This window comes from Pelobates fuscus, chromosome 8 (assembly GCF_036172605.1).
Source record: "Pelobates fuscus isolate aPelFus1 chromosome 8, aPelFus1.pri, whole genome shotgun sequence".
NCBI lineage: Eukaryota > Metazoa > Chordata > Amphibia > Anura > Pelobatidae > Pelobates > Pelobates fuscus.
The window spans coordinates 68470414-68491951 of NC_086324.1; the positions used below are offsets into that span (position 1 = coordinate 68470414).

Consider the following 21538-nt stretch of genomic DNA (forward strand, 5'->3'; position numbering starts at 1 on the left):
AAGACTCAAGAGGAACTGCACGAGGGAGGAAACATGTGAGGTCCAGATTAATCAACTAATGGACCAACTTACAGCTAAACATTATCCTAAGACCCTACTAGACAAGGCCCATAAAGAAATAGGAAAGATTAATAGGAAGGAGCTACTTGATAAAAATAATAAAAAGACAAGGAACAAAGGGGAGAATAAAAATAATGAAGTTTCTCTGATTTTCAACTACTCAGGGAAAAACAGGGAAATAAAAAGTATAATCAATAAGTATTGGTTCATCTTAAAAGAAGACCCCCTGTTAGAAAAAATAGTTTCAAAAAACCCCAAGATTGTCTACAGAGGGGTACCAAGCATTAAAAGTCATCTGGTAAAAAGTAGTCTGAAGCAGGAAAGCTCAAGTAGGAACTTCCTTAATCAGGATGTGGGCTTTTTTCAGTGTGGATACTGCTTGGCTTGCAGGACCACGGCAGCCCCGAAGTGTGTGAAAAAGGAATTGATGGGTGGGAATACGGAACAAGCATATTGTGTCAAACAGTTGATCACTTGCCACACTACCTATTGTATATATGTTCTTACATGCCCATGCAATATGCACTATGTCGGAAAGACCACCAGACAAGTGCATATCCGCATTGAGGAGCATATACGTAATATAAAGAAAGGCTTTAAAGAACATCCCCTCTCTTCCCATTTCATTCAGAAGCATCAGGGCGATGTCACTAAATTAAAATTCATCGGGATAGAAAGAGTGAGTAGAGACTGGAGGGGTGAAAACCTGGATAATAAATTGGCAAAACAAGAGATGAGGTGGGTGTTCAAATTAAAATCGCTGTTCCCTAGGGGCATGAATGGGGAATTTGAAGTTTGTCATTTTTTATGAAGCAATTATCCTTTATAATTTGATTTCTGTACTCCCTCCCCTTTTAATCTTCTCTGCAATCTTTCTCCTTTTTGAGTAGGTTTCTCAGATGAATATATATTGAATGAGAACCAGAAAATCTATATTGTCTATTTTTTGGGTTGATCACAATAGTGAATTAAGTAAATGCTATCCCTTTAAATTTAGGAGCAACTCAATTTATCTAACCCTATACGATAATCATTTGGTATGCAAGCATTTGGTATGTGAATGTATAGTCCACTTTCCCTTGTGAGGTAACCATCCCTTATGAAATGATTTCTGTATCTCTCCCTTTAAATTATACTTTGAATTATTTTGCAATTTCTCTCCTGTTCTGAAGTAGGTTTCAAAGATAGATGTGTTCTCAATAAGAACTGAAAGATCTATACCAGTTGGTTTAAATACGATTGTAATAACAAATAGGATGCTATTGTTTTTATGTTTATGTTTATGTTTTATGTTTGTGTGTATACTTATGCTCAAGAGCAATTGATCCTGTGCAAATATCTATTTAAATCTGATTAAGCTTATAAGACACCCATTGTGTATAGGAACATACTGAGTAATAGTATTGTATTCTAATGATCAGATGTTGCTTTTTGACTGTGTGTTTAAATAGAATCAACACCTTTTTGGTTGATAAAAGGAGTTCAGCTAGTTAGAATAATTTAAATAATTTGAATAATTTGAATAATTTAAATAATTTAAGTCCGCATATGCAGAATTGATTGCCCAGTAAACATGACCAAAATTCACGCCCCCTGGCCAATGGGAGGAGAAGGGGGAGGCTCTGTGGACTTAAAAGACTGTCTGGAACGCTCTGACGTCGTCGTCGGAAGCCTGTGGAGGCGGGCGAAACGCGTCACACGAACGTCACTGGAGGGGCGGACCCGGAAACGGTCACGTGATTGGACTGATCGGACTGCAATCAGGAAGCGTTTTTACAATATTTGTTCATGCTTTTATGTGGGTGACTCTGCGAGTCTATACCCACCACATCCCAAGTAAGGGTTTTAATTTTTTTATGTAATAAACTTACTTAAGATATTATTCAATTGGAGGTCCTCCCCTTCTGTTTTCACACACAGCACAGCAGGGATCGGCAGTGAACATATCCTTTGAAGGATTCAGCGGTGTGGGGATATCCCCTCTCCTAAAGAGCCTTGCAAACCCAGAGCCAGGGGTGATAGGGCTCTGGGACATGTGAGTTTTTTTCCCTAAGATTTCTCTAAATATATAGGAGTGTATTCAGACAGTCTGCACTATTATTTGTATTTTATATTTGCAGATTATTTTAGCGCGCTGTTTTGGTAACTATTGTCTATTTTTTGCACATTTTTTGTGTATTGTATTTTAAGTGCTGCCATAATATCTGTACGGTGTTTCTATAGCGCTCACATATTGGTTTGATTCAGCGCATAAGCACACCTAGAGAACAGCCTTTTAAAGGGCAGGAGACCTAATGGGTAGACATCAATTAACAAATGGAGTGGGAGAGGTGTGAGCCTCTCACCTATAAAATCTCAACCCAACATGTATCCAGTGCTCACTTATACTGAAGTGGTGTTAACTTCAGTGTGCCTAATTGTGCCCTGTTGAATTATCTGGAATTTGACCCTCTGCTAGTTTTATCGTCTGTGAACCTGTGCTACCTGCTCTGAACTCTGGTTTTCCCTGACTACGTGTTTGTTTATTCCTTCTGTACCTCGCTTTGGCTCATTCCTTCTACCTGGGCTGCTTCTGTCAAAACTCAAAAAAAAAAAGAAAAATTGAAAAAAAAGAAAAGAAGAAGAGAGAAAGTAAGAAAGAAAAGGAAAAAAAATGGAATTTATTTAATTTTTTTGTCCATATATTTTTTTTCACTTATATTGTGTAATTTGTTCATTATTTTTTCACTATTGTTTACTTGATATCACAGCAACTGAGTGGTGGATCCACCTGAATACGTAAGAACTCCCAGCTCCACACATATGGGGTTCATGGATTGTATATAGTTATAAATAGTCTGAGATGTGTATATATTATTATTTTTTTTTTTTTTTGCCATGTGTATTATAGATGAATTTATGGAGAGATCATCAATTTCCATTTGATAGTAACAGTGGTTCTTTTTCTACTTGCAGAAATTAGATATAGTTAGTGTATAATAAATGAATTGTGGCATATTTATACATAGATTCCTTTTTTTCTTATGCATATTTTACAAATTTTGGGGCTTTGAAACTACACTTATTTCTTAGCAAAAAACAACAACTTTACCCAATTATCAAGCGACTTATATGGTGCAATTTTATAGATATTTTGTAAGGACATTTGGATAGTAATAGATGCCACTTGTAAGTGACATAAAAGTGATATTTTAAAAAGTTTTATTAATTTTTACCTGCACCTTGCTCCCGCTCCTTGGGGCCATCATAATCTTTCCTTTTGGTTTCATTTGCTGCCAGCTGCATCACTACGGTACTCTTGCACACTCGTAAAAGTATACAATGGGGGTATATAGAAGATTCCACAAGACCAGAGGATCTTGTGAAATGGTCTTACACATGCATGGAGAGGCTATAGGTCTCTATCACACACTGCCTGTTTTCAGCAGCCATATTGAGCGACTGCAGAAAGCATATTGTAGAATGTGGTATTAGAAACTCTGCTCATTGCCACATTTTGCCTTAATAATAGAATTACATTTGGCCACTACTTTTAGTCACTTGTAAGTGTCTGTCTTTATGAAGTGCATGACAGTAACACGAGGCCAATGAAAGCCCTGGAGGAGCCCTCGAGGGGTCATGCAAGCCAGACACACAACACAACATGAGCTTCTGAGGTTTTCTGGAATTAGAGTCTTGTAAAATAGGAGTTCTGTGGCTTTATTTAATAATTTCAGTGAGGTTTATCCATCTGAATTCCTGGTGTTACCTGTAAAGCCTGAATTTGATGGCTTGCCTCGACATCTTGGACTTTCCATACATGGCCTAGGGGCAAGTGAAGCAGCTGATCTCTCACCCTACAAGTGCAAGCCATGTCATCTAGGGGAAGGGGTTATCCCAGTCCAACACAGCTTTCATTCTGGCCAAGCTCAATACAGGAAAGACTCTGTATCTCAACCTCATTGCCTGAAATGACACTTGCTAGCTTTACCCAAGATGGTGGCTGTGCACCATGTGGCAACTGCTTGAGATTTTGGCAGGTCTCATGTGAATTTTGGCAGCCTATTACAAGACTTTGATCTTTTGCTTGTTTCTTTCAGTAGGATAGAGAGGTTGAAGGAACTAATATACTCCCACAAATCTGTCAATTACCACTCATCAACCCAATAGAATCCCCAATAGAATCAGTTGCCTGGCTTCAAACATCAGGTGTATCTGTCAGTGGGCCAAAACAACTGTCTCATTTCAATCAGCGAGCACCATTAGAATTTAACCCACACCACCACCATCACCCCCTATGCAATTGTAGAAAGCCACATCAACCCTGGTCCTATCTCGAAAGCAGATCTAGGGTCAGGAATGTCTGGCCTGGATGGACTAGTGTTTATGCTTGTCCTCAAAACTGGAGGCTTAAGGGCCACTGGTGTGATCTTCCTTCCCTTTTGACATACCCAGGCACATTCATGTTGGTCCCACATTATTTGTTTTTTCCCTGTTTAAGAGAATGTATGTTAGGCTTGGCATCAGTTGAAAGCACGGGACTGGACTGTTTTAGCTCCTGATTGGTTGATACCCGTTGTAGTAATTCCCTAGCTATTCAGGCCAAACACAATTTTGCTTTGATATCCTAATCGTTTAATCTCTCTTGTTTTCTTATTGAATGCATACAACAAGAGTACTTTTTTTATTTCATCAAATTAATCACACTTCTTGGAGCCACCAGGGTTCTACCACAACATGCCTGATAAGTGCACTAAATAATTGGTGAACTAATGCTTTGAGTTTTATTGGAATTTAATATTTTGTTTAACTTGCATTGAGGTGTTTCTGCGCTCTATGATACTGAATGGTACGGAATAGTCCTTTAACTAATTAATGCTTGTACTGTGTGGCTTACCTATACCTCAGTTGCTAATCTCTTTACTTTAAATTAGGTATTTTTACTCTACCAGAGTATGACCAACTTGTTGTTTTGGCTTCAACTTATTGTCTGTAATGTACGATTCGCATATGCCTCAATACAAATCATTGACAAAAATTAAATAAATGCATCTGAAGACCTAAACACACACATTCACTAAATCCTAGCAAGTTCTTTTTCTTCCACCAACATTTGCTTCAAAACTGTCATCACATTACATATAGATGGCAATTACTTTTGTGTTAATGCATAGAGGGGACGCCAATCGGCTAGTAAAAGGAACAAATGAAGATCTACCCAACTTACTTACTATAAAAACCACCTAATTGAAATTGTTACAGTTTCTACGGTAGTCCACCTCTTATTAGTGGCCTCAAACCACATTAATAGCTAGAAAGCTTGGAAGCGTGGCTTCAAGCAACAGCTCCACGCGCTCTATTACATCCCTGCTTTTATACCAAAGCATATCGTATATTCACGTTCCCAGTGCATCTCTGTGTCATAGAGAATCATTGCATGCAACGACTCTCTAAGACAGTATCATTGGCGGATCATGGTGTTTGCCTGGTATTCACCTATGGTTCCCAATGCTTCTCTGTGGCATCACAGGAGGAGGAATGTGGGGCACCGCTGAGGGAGACTGTGCTAAACAAAAAGATCAGTTAATTTACTGAAAATATTTAGCTGTGCACACAGGTGGGGGGCCTGGAAAGAGATCGGTACCGTGATACTATAGGATTTTCTAATGCAGATTTGTATTCCAAACCGTATCACTTTAAGGATGGCAGAGCATCATAGGAGCTTAAATTGTATTACAGCAGTGGATCTGCCTACTAACTACCCACGGTTTAGAATGTTAATCTTACATTTTGGCATATGTCACAATCTAATGGTCAGAATTGCAAAGTAAATTTAAGTACATTTCAAACAGACAAATATATATATTTCCAGTTATGGACTACATTTTAATTTTTTGACTATCTTATGTGTATATTTCCTTACCCTCTGAAAGACCAGTAGCAGCTTTTGCTCTTTAAAATGGTACAGGTCATGGAATCTACCACTTCTGTAGAAATTTTCAATTTTGTAAATTTGTTATGTGTGGTATATAGGGTTTCATTTCCACGGGTTTCATTTCCACGGGTTTCATGCATGCATTGTACAATATATTTTAACAGTTTTGTACTTGTTGACTGACACATTCTACTCTGCATCAGTCACATCATCTTTACCTGGTCTAGAAAGGACTCCCTTTCATCCAGCAGCTTCTTCAACCTGATGTCTTCGAGAAAGAAGAGCAAAGGAGGAGATAGAAAAAAAAAAAAAGAGAAATATATAGAGATTTGACAAAAATAGAGAGAGAAAACACAAGGAAAACCAATTATGTGGCCACAGACATGACACATATCAGATATCAGTAACCAAACAAATATTACAATTTAAAATTTGAAAGAAAAATACAAAATTATGTTCTTCCACCTGCCTCTTTTGTAATATGTAGTAAAGGGGGAAAAAAAATCCCTCAGGAAAAGCAGTTACATAGCTAATTATCTGTCAACGGCCAACAACAATGACAAATGGATAAAGGAGGTGTAAGAAATTGTGATGGGAAATGAAAAAAATAAGGTATTCTAGACAGATGAATGGAAAGTGAGTCTGTGGAATAAACATTATATAACCACTAGCCAGAATATATGTGACTCAAGAGTCCTCAAAGCTGGCAATGCAGGTCTTGTAAAATGCACGCGTTTTCCGTTTTAGTTATAATTTGCCCAAGATGAGATCAAATTACATTTATTTATTTATTTTTTACCTAAAATGACAGATAAAAAGGAGTAGGAAGAGGCAGCAAGGAGTAGGAAGAGGTAGCAAGGAGTAGGAAGAGGGAGCAGGAAGGGTCTGCAAGGAGCAGGAAGGGTCTGCAAGGAGCAGGAGGGGTCAGCAAGGAGTAGGAAGGGTCTGCTAGGAGTAGGAAGGGGCAGCAAGGAAGGGTCTGCAAAAAGCAGGAAGGGTCTGGAAGGGGCTGCAAGAAGCTGGAAGGGGCAGAAAGAAGCAGGGAGGGCAGTAAGAAGCAGGAAGGGCCATCAAGGAGCAGGAAGGGCCATCAAGGAGCAGGAAGGGCCATCAAGGAGCAGGAAGGGCCATCAAGGAGCAGGAAGGGCCATCAAGGAGCAGGAAGGGCCATCAAGGAGCAGGAAGGGCCATCAAGGAGCAGGAAGAGCCATCAAGGAGCAGATAGGGATCAGAAAGAGAAAGGAGCAGAAGGGCGCAAAATAAGCAGAAAGTAGCAGAAAGGTAAAGGAGCAGAAGGAGCCTCAGAAGACAAAGAAAATGAGATTGGAGCACTTTATTCTGGACACCACATCATAAGGAGTTGGTACCTGGGCCTGGCAGGGAAACTTTGGACCTTCTCATCTCCCCAGGTAAAAACAAACAATATCAGTGTTAATGTGTTCACTTTTATTTACTGAGTGTCAGGAAACACAGAGGGCCGCTGGGTAGGGGTGCTGCTGATTGGCTAGATGGGTCAGCTAGCACTCTAAGCCAATCAGTAGCTCCCCATTCATAAAAACGTAAAACATTTTTATGAATCGGGAACTAGCGATTGGCTTAGAGTGTCAGCTGACCACTCTAGCCAATCAGCGGCACCCATGCCCAACGTCAATCTGCACTTCCTGACACTCTGATTCAGAAGTCGAATACCACTGAGCGACCTGGAGATCTGGAGCACAAGGAAGCCTTTGGGGGTAAACCATTTGAGAGCGGTTTCACCCCTTCAAAGAAAGAGCACCCAGGGGGCTCCCTGCATCACAGCATTTTCATTTAGATAAAGTTGTTATTGTGACCAGAATGTTCCTGTAATTTGATGAAAGGAACACTATGGTGTCAGGTTTACAAACATATATTCCTGACACCATAGTTGTGAAAACGCTATTCATCCTTGCTTTATGTGAAAATGACTATGCTCCTTCCCTTTCATGACACTGTCAAAAAGGGGCCAGGCATGGATGTCATTACAATTATGCCCCCCCCCCCCCCCGAAAAATTCCTGCGGACGTCCATGCTCAGGGTCCCCATGTTCCCCAGTGTCCCAATGTCTCAGCGTCCCCATGTCTCGGAGCTGCTGTCTGGACTCTCTGTGCAGAGCTGCTCCCCGCGGATCAGTGAGTAGAGAGAGGCAGGGAGGGAGATGCCGTAACTTCTTATCACTGCCTCTCTCCACACAAACAGCGACCCCTGCTGGCCGGCGCTGGTATTGCAGAATAATCTATGTTTATACTGAGACAGACATTTGTATTGCCGGTATTACTGCAATACCGGCATCGACTAGACAGCCTCAAATACCTGAGAAATACTTCTGAGAAATACCTGGCAACCCTAAGAAATACACGAGAAATATCTGGCAACCCTAAGAGTAGTGAGTAAAAAAAAAAAAAAAAAAAAACAATGGGCCTATTCCATGGGCCTGGGCCTGGAGCTGCAGCTCCATCAGCCCCTATGTTAATCCGGCCCTGAACATGGGCAAAATCCAGGCTACTACAAATTAATGTTTTCATTTAAAGAACCCTGAAACTGTTTTTTTTTTTGTTGCTCCAAATTAGAACATTCTGTCCCATTTGGCAAAAACAAAAAAATTAAATAATTTAAAAATGTCCAGCCCCCTTTTCACCCATATTGTATCCCCACCCCAAATTATCTAATTGTATGTTTGAAAGGTCAGGGGTTAAAAGTATTTTTACCTAGGCCGAGATCCAAATCAAATTTCAGGGCTTCACAAGGCTCAAAACTTTGGTTTTATAAAGACATCTGATGTGTGCCCTTCTCAACATTCAAAGGTCTTCTATCAAATGTAAAGACATATGTACTGAAGACTGCACGTTAAGCATCATTTAGTGCATCTATCCCTAGTTCTATAATTGTATAGAACCACCTGTGCCATAAAAATCAATAAACGTTTACCTCTTTCCAGCGCAGAGACTCCCTCCTATGTCATTTAAGAGGCATGGCCTCCTTCATGATGGCCAAATGTATAAGAAACATTTGGGACCTGATGCACATGTACAGGGAGCGCAGCATAAATAAGCAAGCTTTCCCAAAGGATTCAATGCTTTCCTATGAGCTTCCACATGACCTGACCAAGTTTTACTTGGTTAACGCTGTGGAAGCGCCTCTAGTGGCTGTCAGGAAGATTGCCACTAGAGGTGGATTTAACCCTGTAATAGACATTGCAGGTTTTTTTTTTGGTTTTTTTTAATTCTTTATTTTTGTTGTGCATTGCATTACAGAGACGTATATTTGACATTTTCAGCAGAGTAAAAAGTGTGAAACTGTACGTGTTACACATATATATTGATCTTGATTATGCACATTTTTGTTTTGTTTATCATGGGTGGGTCCCTAGTGGGCTATTAGCGTGTATGGTACATGGTATATTGGTGTTGTCTGTTCAAGCCCCGGGAGGGTGGTGCATGAGGTGCATGTTCCTAAGGCAATATAGGGGTTTACAAGTTGGTCGTTTTCGCTCATGTGTGAGCAAGTTTGGAAACCTGCGCGGGGACATTGCAGGTTTTTAGGTACTGCAGGTTAATAGAACTGACCTCTACATCCTGACCATTTCATTGAGATGAAGTTGGCTGGGTAAAGATGGGTGACTAAAGCGTTTGTCTAAGTACTTTAATATGTGTAAAGTGTGCCTTCATATTCCCAATTTATTCTACTTTTCCAAAACTAATTTTCAAATAAAATTATCACTTCCACGAGAGAGATTATAGTATAATTGTTCTTTTAATGCCATCATTCAGGAATATTTTAGATGAAAATCTGTATGAAATGAAAATAAATATTATATAAATGGGGTACCATGCACAACAGATGCAGGAAATACAAAAATGATAGTTCGCAGATATGGTTTAATCTTGGCCGAATCCATATTTAAGGATACATTGGTGAATGGATACTGAGCTCATCCATTCTTAATATTGTCTTTATATATATTGATAGAATTAAATTGACTAAGAGCAGCATCATAGAAGCTTACCGTTATTTCTGGATCAAATTGTGAAATACATCTTGATCTTGAGTGTGAGTTCACAATTTTAAAATACAGATGATTAAATTATCACTTTCAACACAACTGCTTTTATCTCCTATGAAGTACTATACCTTCCTGGTAATTGCAAATGTTTTTTTTTTTCTAAATGTAAACATTTTCTCTCCATTAGTAAAACAGCCAAGCTTCATTAGAATATATATATATATATATATATATATATATGTTCAAGTTCACATACACCCACATAAATATTATACATACACATTAATATATATATTTTACATACATTTATTCACCAGCAAAATAGAAGACCAATAAACTTCAAAACAATAAAACGTTTATTTCCATTATATACAGCTTTAAGTACGCAAACCATCTTCTCTATTTATATATTTTTAACTTTTAAATATTCCTCTTCCTTGTAGCAGCGGATTCTTTGTAACAAGCACACTGGCTATATATAAATACGTACATTTTTCATTTGAAAGCAAAGCATGTTTAATATCGAATATGTGCTTGCAGTGCACAGAGATCATTGTTGAACGAAAAAGTAAAAAAAAAAAAACTTTAAAAACAACAACAAAACTTTGTGATAGGCAGCCTCTGGCGCGGACCTGTGATCATTAAGCCAACAGTAGGAATAGCAGATACTATTTTACACACAGAATTTCTGCTCTGGAAACAGTATTTATACCATACAAAGAGATAACAAACTTAGAAAATATTTCCTGGTGTGTTACCATGTATGAGATGGTACAAATAAAGTGGTAGCGGTGTCATAATATGCACGTCAGGCTGTGTCTATAGTTCAAAATAAAACATTCTCCGTTTTAAAATAATTAAATATTCAGTGCAAGAAATATTTTGAGAAACACAGTGTACATATCGGAACATATCTCCCATCCACTATTCTTAGAACATGGAAAGTTCTAATTGAACGTTGCATAAATATTTCATGTTGGACATTTGAAAAAATAAAAACCACAGAAAAAAGAATTACCAGCACACATAGTGACTAGGTAAAAATCAGACTTGAATAATTTGAGTCTTTGGAATGTTTACGTAAGGCATAGGTTTCTAGGCTTAAATAAGTAGTTTATTGATAGATTTAACAGTCAGTGAATTTATTTCAGTTTATTTTTATTTGGGGTTTAAATGACGTGCTGTATAGTATTTTTGTTTTGTTTGATGTACTTCTGGTTTATAGGCTGATTTTTAAGAGTCTTAGCTTAGAAAGCACAGTGCTTACAGTACAGCATTCAGGTGAAGTTGATTATTTGTGAGCAAGTACATCAATAGTGTGTGTAAACATCTATGTTTAATTGGTTCCATGATGATACTACCGAACAGTGTATTAATTCTGTAAACTGAAAGCTTGTCACTGTATTGCTTTATCGTTCTTCTAAATAAAGAGTTATAAATTTAAAAAATACTTCATGTTCCCAACATGTAAAACATAAATGCTCGCAGGGGAGGGTATATTAAATCATTAATTATCCATGATTTTAAAGCGAGCATCTTAATAAAAAATAAAAAAAATCTAACTAACAAGTAATCTTAGGACAAAAAAGGGAAAAAGAGACCCGTCCTTTTTTTTTTTCCTTTTTACACAGAATACAATTGCTTTACAAAAACAGTGTGAACTAGAAATAAAATGTGCAAGAAATTAAGAAAAGCCTCAAATTAGGGAACCAAGTCTCCTTTATCTTGTATACTGGGAACAGAAATACTAATCCCAACCATCAGAGACTTAAGTAATATTTTATAAACATATTCTAAAACCGTTCCAGGGAATGTGTCTTATAAAGGAGCATAGCGATACTGCTCAATGTCCTGTAGCACAGCACCACGCACCAAGTATTTTGGGACATTACCAACTGAATCACTTTAAGATGACACTTTTACAGAACATGGGATAAACTGCATGCCAGTGACACAAAAACCATTAGAATGGGGTGCAGTCTGAAAACTGCAAGTTTTACCACGTTTGTTTATTAAGAATTTTATCTTTAGCACTTCTTGTTCTTATGGACATTTGATTCAATGATTATTTTGTAATTTAACTAGACGTGCCCCTTTCTTCATGAAGAATCATGCAGAGTAATTTATTCTACAATGATTTGAAGCTATAATTGAGCAGGATGGGGGGGGGGGGGAGATTGGTATTTGTGTGATGCAAGGCTTTTCTGCCATTTAACACCATCACACTGCAAGAGATGCGGCTACCCCTAACAGCAAAAGATGTAAGGCAGCAGTGCAATAATAACCTGTGGACGATCTCCAACTGTTTCCCAATGAGGATCTGCACTGCATGATGTGGTATAGAAATCTAAGCGTTTAGGACAGCAAACAGTCCTCCTTGTTTTTGCCTTTCCCCCTCTTTACAGTCTTTTCTGCACCATCTTCCATTCGCACATCTTCACTGCTAGATGCTCTGTCTACAGATGATCCTATTGGAGTTCTGGGCATTTCACGTTCTCCTGGGTACTTCTCATTTGGTGCTGAATGATTTTCATTTTCGTCGGAATCTTCAACTTCTTGTGAAGATTCTTCCTCACTACTTAATGATTCGCTTTGCGTCGTTTCACTTTGATTTTCATCTGTGCTCTGTGTACTATTGATTCGTTTCTTGCCATTATCATCTGGCCCTAAATCTTCATCAGGTGTGTTTTGTTTCATCCCAAAGTCCCCTAGGCCAACAGTTTCATCCTTCTTCTCCGTAGGATTCTCTGTATTGCATTTTAAATCAGGACAAAATGTGACATCTTCAGTTTCTTTTACTCCATCAGACTGATTCTGAATGCACGTCACCACGTCCCTTACATCAGAGTGTGCCTCAATCTCATCTAAATGGGCAGCTTTATCTTGTGGTGGTTGATCAGTGAGTGAGGTCTTGTCCTGATCCAAATGTTTGTCATTTACAGGAGAGTTTACAATCTCTTCTCCAGTAATTTCCTGTTCGTTTAGTTCAGCATCTACAGTTTCACTTTTTGACAAAGTTAATTGTTCGTCTGTGGTTTTCTGAATCCCAGGTATTTTCATTTCTTCTTCCTTTGGCATGTTTTCATGCTGGATTTTAGGCTCAGAATCCACTTTGTCTTTATTGTCATATTCTTTTACTGGTTCCTGTTCCACTGCTGATGATTGGCATGTGGTGGCATCTTCATCTCCTACATTTTTTTCACAGGCCTCATTGTGTCTGCTTGATGTTATGGTGTGCTCTTTAATTTCCTCTGTCAAAATATTATCCACACTATCACTCGTGGCATTTTCTTGACTCTTATTTTTGTTAGAGCCCTTAGTCTTAGTAAGATCTTCTTCATCTTGAACTGGAGGATCCTCAGGCTTACTTTCCAGAGTATTAACTACTACTTCTGGGACAATATCTCCTTCCCTGGAAGAGCTTTCCACATTACATCTGCTGCTTTCCTCCAAAGCCGACTCTTGTTGACTGCTTTGACTTTCCTTATCCCCACCTGTACACGTTTTAAAAAAGGATGCTTCCTGAAGGCCAGCAGATAGGTTAGGGGTCTGTGCAACAAAATCCAGTGCATCCTGGAATACCTCACTTCCTGTTGGACTAACATCTCTTGGATTTTGGGCTAGTTCCCCATCAACCTCCGTGACATTTACATCTACAATCATATCATCCTTACCTATATCTTCCTCCACTATTTCATCTTCACCATCACTGGTAGTTTCTTTTGAACAAATCTGAGATGCCTCCTGTTGCGGATTAGAATTAGCCTGCAAGTTATCGATTATACAATTACCACTAACCACTGTCTCTAACTCTTGACATTTAGTACTAGCCATTTCTTTGTCATTGTTTTCTTTAATGGCTTCGCCTGACGTGGCATGCAGGGATACATTTTCTGGCACATTTTCTTGTACTTCGTTATTGTCCTTCTCTGTACCAGATGTAGAACCCTGACTTGCGATAGATATCTCCTCCTTTTTCACCTCTGTTTTCTGGGTATTTCCTAAAAGACCATGGACAGATAATTGAAGGCTTACGAGAAAGCTCAACCCACCTCCCCAATATAGCTCAGAGAGAGGGACAGAAACATAAAGGAATGAATTGTTTCGGCTGTAGAAGTTCAGATGGGAAAGCAAATAGTTTAAATGCAAGAGAAATGACACCATTTGGCAAAAAGCCTAAAGGACCGCTGAAAAGAAAAAAATTCAAGCGAAGCAGATCGAGAATGCAAAGAGAACTGGAAATGGATATTGTTAATTTAGGAATTTGCAGAGAGGTTTGAAATTTTGCAGAGTAATTTAGTAATGGCTTCTTGGGCAATCAAGGGAGTTTTGTTCATGATCTGAACTGAAAATCTGCAATTCACAAATTCAGTTTTGCCTCCTATAGTAAGAAAACCTACATAGTATGTAACTCTTTGCCAGAGGACTATGACAACGTGTCCAAATACAATCCACTCAAAAATGGATGTATCAATAAGGATCAAATGATCGTGAATAGAACAACTCACAGTATTCTGGATGAACTTGAAGATGCTAAGCAATACATTCAAATTTCTATGTTTTTGATTGACCCACATATGGGTATTGTAATTTTCACAAACTTGCAATCCACACTCATGACTGGCTCGTATGTGCATGGTGATAAAACGCAGACATATCTATGCATTTCGTATAGTTACATACTTTAAGACTGAACACACATCAGGCAGCACTGTCTGAAATAGGATAAAAATACTACACAAATTCAGCTAATCCTCACATGACCTAACTTCTCATAAGTGCAAGTGAAATTAACCACTTCAGGTGTGACTGCATGGTGCTGTCATGCAACAGAAGATAATGATATATTTTACATTGTGTTGCATATTACCATTGGACATTCACACCTGCAAGAGTTAAATTCCACTTACTCTAATGGGAAGTTTTAGGTGGTGTGAGAGTTAACTCCCCTACATATATGCTTATCAAACAATTTTTTCAGACCGTGCTGCAGTGTTCAGTCCTAACAAAAGTATGTAACTATCCAAAGTGCATAGAAGTGTCTGTGGTTGGTCACCATGTGCTTGTGAGTCGGTCCCAATGAGTTTGGATTTCAAATCTTGATTCAAGCCACATAATAGGGGCCCAGAGTGTGCCAAAGGGTCACTGTGGTTTGCAATTTTGAAAATCTTTTGACACTTTATTGTCTAACTTCAACTATACTGCCGTGACAAGAGAGGTCAGTGACTGATGTGATCCTTTGACATCAGTCATTGTACAGCAGGTAGCAGCAGAGTGGCAGTCTTATATTCTGCAAATATAAGTCACTCTGTGGAGGTACAAAATGACAAGGCCGCTCCTTGCATCATAACTTACACTGTTATGGCACCTAAAAATGATTCTGTAATATTATTATATATATTTTTTAATTTTGATCTCACAGAAAGAAAAATGGTTCTGCTGAATTACTCCTAAAACAACTGCAGAAAACATTGGGTATCTGCTTATTTGGAAACATTTTAAAGGGCCACTGAAGGCACCCAAACCATCATCTCAACAAAGTAGTCTGGGTGCAAAGGCCCTTTAGTTTTAGCCTTGCAACATAAAACATTGCAGTTTTGAAGAATTTTTTATATTTTACACTAGGGTTAAACACACTTCTAGTGACTGTCTTCCTGACATCCACTAGAGGTGCTTCCCTGTGAGAACCAAGTCAACTTTGTTCTCAATCCAATGCTGCTTCTAGAGACCATTTGATTAGTGCAGAGATTGGCCATGCATGCACACTAGCTTCCCAATGCTACTAGCAAGACACAATAGAGTTAGAAATACAGGTTTGCATTCCTAATGCTATAGTGTTCCTTTAAACCTGTTCCTACCAGGAAACATATACTAGTAGATTTTCCATGAACATCTGCACAGAATGTATTTTTTGTTAGGTTGAATGAAAAACTTACACATACTCCCTCAAGCAAAAGGCAGTCAATTGAAAGAACTGCTTGTGTAAATAACACAGTCCCCTGAGAATACCTGCAATGGATATTATACATGCATACCCAGTAATTAAAAAAAAATGATGAGGATAGACTGACATCTCAACCAGTGTCAATTACAGAATGAGCACTAGGGGAGGTTCTGATCCCACAGTAAGATACCTAAGAGTTTCAGAGAAGAGAATGAATTGGGATATTTTTCTCATACATAATCTCTATAATGCAATCAAAGGAATGTTTGAATCTTTTTGGAGTGTCTCTTTAATTCTACTAACTCTTATGTTGGATTGCAGTTCCATATTCTGTAGAAGTAAATCAGCCAGAGAAGTATGCAGGATATGTGTATAGTTAAGCAGAGAGAAACTGGCTAGAGAATAAAATAGCACCACAGAGAGAATGAGAACATGATCACTTACCCAGAGATGCTCCCTTTAGAGGGGAGTCTACACAATCCTCATTAATGTGAGGTTCTAATGAGGAATCTCCATTAGGGGTGCTTCTTGCTTCTACTGCTACACCATGTTTCTACAAGATAAGCCATTTTAGAAATTAATAAATGAACAAGGGGCAAATGAATTACTTTGGCTAATAGTAGGGGCTCACGCTCACTGTACCTTTAACTCCTCTTTGAGTCGGGTCACTTCTTCCCTGAGGTCATCACGCTCGCTACGTACTGGGTCAAAAAATTCCTTTTGTCTCTCAAGAGCCTGCACTTATCCAGAGAAAGGTAGAGTGGTGGTCAGTGGAGACGAAAACATGAAAAGAGATTGGGGAAAAAGGAGCATGGGATAAGCAAAGTCAGGGACGGAAGACAGCTATAGTAGACTAGCAGTAAGTGAAAAGGAGATAAAAACCTCACATTTCAGGTCCCTAATAATACAGAAAATAGACGTACACTGCCTTAGGAGTCAGGTATAGTCATGTATATCCTCACATTGTAGCAATAATAAATGAAATCCAAGGGTTTTTAAAGATTTGGTACTTAATGATATTGATTGCACTCTAAATATTCTCTAAATATTATGGAAGAGAAGGTAGAATCCAACGTTTGAGGACATTCTGACACAGAAAGTAATGAAATATCCTCCTGAGTTTTACAATTACGCACAAAACGTCTATGACAAGTCTTGTGGTCAATGAGACAGTGAAAAAGTCTTCAAAGAATGTATTGAAGACATGGAACCTGAGATACAGTGATGTGCTGATACTAATGTGGCAATTTAAATCAAATTCATTGATATGTTTTACTTGGGATGAACGGTGGCTTGATTCAGTTTACACCCAACTATACTGATATCGAACAGTGGTCAAAACTTCTGAGAAATCACCAACAGTCAGATAAACTACAAGGTAGAACAAAATCACAGGGCTGACCTAATGAGCTACTCTTCCTGCTCGTACTTTATCCTACCCCTATTTTTTTATCCTTCCATTCTATAGTCTCCTGCAAGTCACAGATTTCACGGGCGCTCTGTTCCTGCTTCTGCTGCAACTGTCGTATCTCCTGAGGGGAGGCAGGTTGAAAAAGGAAGTCCGGAAAAATCAGGATAGAAAATAAGGGAAGACAGAAAAAAAAGAAATTAAAATAAATAAAACTTTGTGAAGAAGAGAAGTAAGAACATGAGAAGAAGCAATATCATACAGAACATAATGTATATTTCCTAGTGATGGCCAATTAACAAAGACTGCAAGGACTTCAATATCCCCTAGGTTTGCATTAAAGCACAGTGAGGCTTGGCATTATCAGACCAGTCATCGGTGGCATGTTTTGGTAGGTAGAGGTCATATTGCATCTAAAATGTCCCTGCTCTTACCAAAAGAATGAGGTGCTACAGGTCGAGAAATAAACTGCAGGGTTCACATGGCAACTTCCCCAATAAGGAGTTCGCTTTAAAGTTGTGCTTAAATGCAAGTTTAATCTTTAATAATAAGAATAAGCTGCATATGGGTCTGCTTTGCTTTTTATTATTAACAGCTAATTAAGCTGCATGGACAGGATGAGAATCTCCAGCCAATTAACAATAATAACTGCTGTGAGGTCAGGCAGTCAGTGATCGTCATTCCTTGCCACAGCCGAGGTACCTTGCTTTCTTGCAACAGGTTCATAGATTATAGCTAGGATCCCTTCTATCAAAGTTATTCACTAAAGTGAATTTCACATAGTTGACTTACAGAATTTTTTTTTTCCCAGTTCAGCTACTTTAAACTTTAACTTTAAAATTCACCCTAAAGTCTCCCTTTAACGAAAATCATACGAATTGCTTATAAAATTTAAGAAACTCCCACTTAACACCTCAATTACATTTCATACTAGAGTAGGGCATGAAGGCTCCTTACAACAGAGCATGAAGGCTCCTTACAACAGTTCATTGTAGTGGTTACGGTAATTTCAGTCTATGGTCAATATTCCCCTCTGCAATTACACTGAAAATGAAGAAATTTATTTTTTTGCATTATTTAGTGAAAGTTCACCCAACCCAGGACTACAAACAGAGCACAAATTCTTCATATATATGGCATCCACACGGCTAGTAAATAGAAGCACATTGGGCTCACTAATTAATTACTCTGCATACTGGAAAGGTAACTGGTGACTGCACAGAGTGTACACAGAAATACAAATATTGTGATGACATCGAGCAAAGAAATGTTGAATTCCTGAACCAAGGTCTATGGGTAGGCTGGAAGATTGCTGCGCTACATATGTGAACTCTGGGAAATTACAAAATTAAAACTTCTAATTTACATTTGCATCTCTAAGCAGTAAGCACTTCTTAACTCACCGTCAGCATCTCTTCCCTTTGTTGCAAAGCATCCTTCAACTCAGCCAGCTGGAAGTGGAGGACATTTTGTTCATGCTTCTGACGTTCACACTCCTGGCAGACATGAAAAAGATTGGGTTCTTAGGAGTCTGTAGGCACACCAGTTCCAACAATGGTAGCATGAAACACACAACTCTAAATCGCAAAGCTTCCATGTGAGGCACACAATCAAACAAACCAAACACATTTGTGTTATAAATATAGTATCCAATGCACATATTCTTTTTAGAAAACAGCACTGGGTACTGAGGCACTGTCCTCTCGTAATCTGTATAGTATTTCAATGGCATTCTAAGGGGAAAGGGGGCAGATAAGAGGACAGTTACTGGCCAACACCAAGTTTCCCTGGCAGAAAGTACTCTTCCACTAAAGACATTCCCATTCACTTCAAGGAGAGGATGGGCTGAGGGAAGAACATGGGTGGCACCAAGTCTCTAGCATGCTGTGCGTATTGATGACAGATGTCCAACATCCACTCGAACTAGGTAATGGCACACCAATGATGCTGCCAGAGATGGAGTTACACCTACAGCAGTTAACAGATTAATCTCGGTCTGTTCAGTTTTTCACGGCAAAAATCTCTGCAAATACAAAAACAAAGCACCACGACCAGTTCAAATGACTGAAGTAGTCATGGTAGTTGGAGAAACATTAAGTTGTGATGGTGCCTAGACTGCTACTGGAGTGTCTTTCTAGGCATTACTCTAAATCAGCGTTTCCCAATTGGGGTTCCACCGAAAGTTGTTTTTTTTTTGGGGGGGGGGGAGGGGTGGGGGGGGTTTAAATGGCCGTGGGCGGTGAGGGATCTCCCTGCTCAGCTCCCTCGCACACACAGCAGTGATGCTGGAGCCGGAGATATGACATCACTCTGCCTCCGGCATCAATAAGAGGCGCGCGAGGGAGCTGAGCAGGGAGATCACTGCTTCGTCACCACCCGCATGCCAGCCGCTCAGCAGCCCCACTGGACCCCATGGACCACTCGCCCAGCAGCCTCATGGACTCCATGCCAGCACTCCTAAAGGTAGGGGGGCTAGGTGGAGTAAAATGTAAAGAAAAAAAAATGGATGTGTGTCGGTTAGGGAGTTTGCATGTGTTTATGTGTCTGTCAAAGAGTATATGTGTGTTTGTCAGTGAGAGTGAATGTGTGCTTGTCAGTGAGTGTGTGAGAGTATGCGTTTGTCAATGAGAATGTATCTGTTCTGGTCAGTGAGAGTGCATATGTGTTTGTAGGTGTGTCTGAGTGTGTGTATCTGTGTGTCAAGGTTTGTGTATGTTCCAACGTGTTTGTATGTGCCGGTGTGTATATGTCACTGTGTGTATATTTGTGAGTCAAGATGTGTGTGTCAGTGTGTATCTGAGTGTGTGTGTGTGTGTGTGTGTATCAGATACATACACACACACACACACACACACACACATAGATAGATACACACACTGGCACATACAAACACAGACATACACACACTGGCACATACAAACACAGACATACACACTTTGAAACATAGATACACACACCTTGACACACACTGGCACATAACAAAAAGGCACAATTTTTATTTTTTTTCCGGAGGAGGGGGGAGGGGGGAGGGGGTGTTCCACGATGTTGATACACTATGTCAAAGGGTTCCACGGGAAAAATTAATTGGGAACCCCATCTCTAAATATAAAGCCAATTCGTCAATGCATTTCTCTGCTCACTTTATGTTTATCGTCATACTGGCGTCGGGACTCCGCAAGCTCCTCTTCAAGTTCCAGCAAAACCTCCCTTAATGTGTCCACTTGGTACATAAAAGAGGTCTTCTCATTGTCCAGCTGGGCATTTGTTACCATGGACCTCTTATACTTTTCCTCTACCTCTGCCAGAGAATCCTGAAAAAAATTGGCAATTTGTTTAAAGAAAAAAAAAAAAATACACAAAAACACATTGTTTATGAATCAATCCAGGTTATCCAGAGTATAATTCAGAGCTAAGTCTTCTGCACACCTATGAGAGCGTGAATGAGGTAAATTAGCCTCTAAAGTGCTCGGACAAAACCAGGCACATGGTTAGTGTCACACCACAAACTGGTACCTTCATCTCCTTTAGCCCTTGCATGTATCGTCCTTCTACATCATCAATCTGTTCCTTTAACTCACTGATCTCCTGACAAAAGGATACAAGTGGACACAAATGAAGTGACAGATCATAAATTGGCAACAAGTTTCTTGTTCTCTAAGTGCCACAAAGTTAAGGAAGCTCTCAAGTTACTGCAACAACTCTATATTCACAGTGAAAGCATTTCACATTTTCTTTTGTTGGATGCACCACCTGCTTGATAGTAAATATTTAAACTGCTGTCATCCCTGGATCAAGAGGGGTGTTAGACCTTTGGCTGTGACATAACTTTAGATTCAGGAATTATAATTACTGGGATAATTTTTTAAGAAACATTTTTTTTTGATAATCTAATTAAAAATGAAGAAAGAGCATCACTTAAGTCAAATGAGTCACCAACAAGGATTACCAAAGAGTAGGTATATGATTCATTCTACTAGTATAATGCATGCAATGGTAGGTAGCTTTACATTTATCAGAGAAATATATTTAGAAAAATACACAATTTTAAAGGACTTCAGATTTGCTGAATTGCTAGTTTAGGGGTTAACCAAAAGTCCTCTTGTTCTTATTTAATGAAAGTGTATTTTTTAAAAGAAACCAACACTTTCATGCATTACATTACATCAACCCGCCTGTCAACCCACAAAGCCG

General features: G+C 39.0%; 1 protein-coding gene across 15 annotated transcripts in view; it reads right to left on the reverse strand.

Annotated features, from left to right (window-relative positions):
• The window catches only part of LRRFIP1 (LRR binding FLII interacting protein 1), a 153910-nt gene that overhangs the window by 25988 nt on the left and 106384 nt on the right, over positions 1-21538 (reverse strand). For 9 of the 15 annotated variants that reach the window (XM_063429983.1, XM_063429984.1, XM_063429994.1 and 6 more), the window contains 7 exons: positions 20861-20932; positions 20488-20658; positions 18751-18843; positions 17379-17471; positions 16582-16674; positions 16384-16492; positions 12121-13996 (listed from right to left, as the gene is read on the reverse strand). In XM_063429983.1, the coding sequence (XP_063286053.1) occupies positions 12351-13996; positions 16384-16492; positions 16582-16674; positions 17379-17471; positions 18751-18843; positions 20488-20658; positions 20861-20932 (2277 nt within the window). In that variant the 3' untranslated portion in view covers positions 12121-12350. Of the gene's footprint in view, positions 1-6192; positions 6243-12120; positions 13997-16383; positions 16493-16581; positions 16675-17378; positions 17472-18750; positions 18844-20487; positions 20659-20860; positions 20933-21538 lie in introns of those variants that run through there. The other 6 variants (XM_063429997.1, XM_063429996.1, XM_063429995.1 and 3 more) reach the window with 4 other exon arrangements.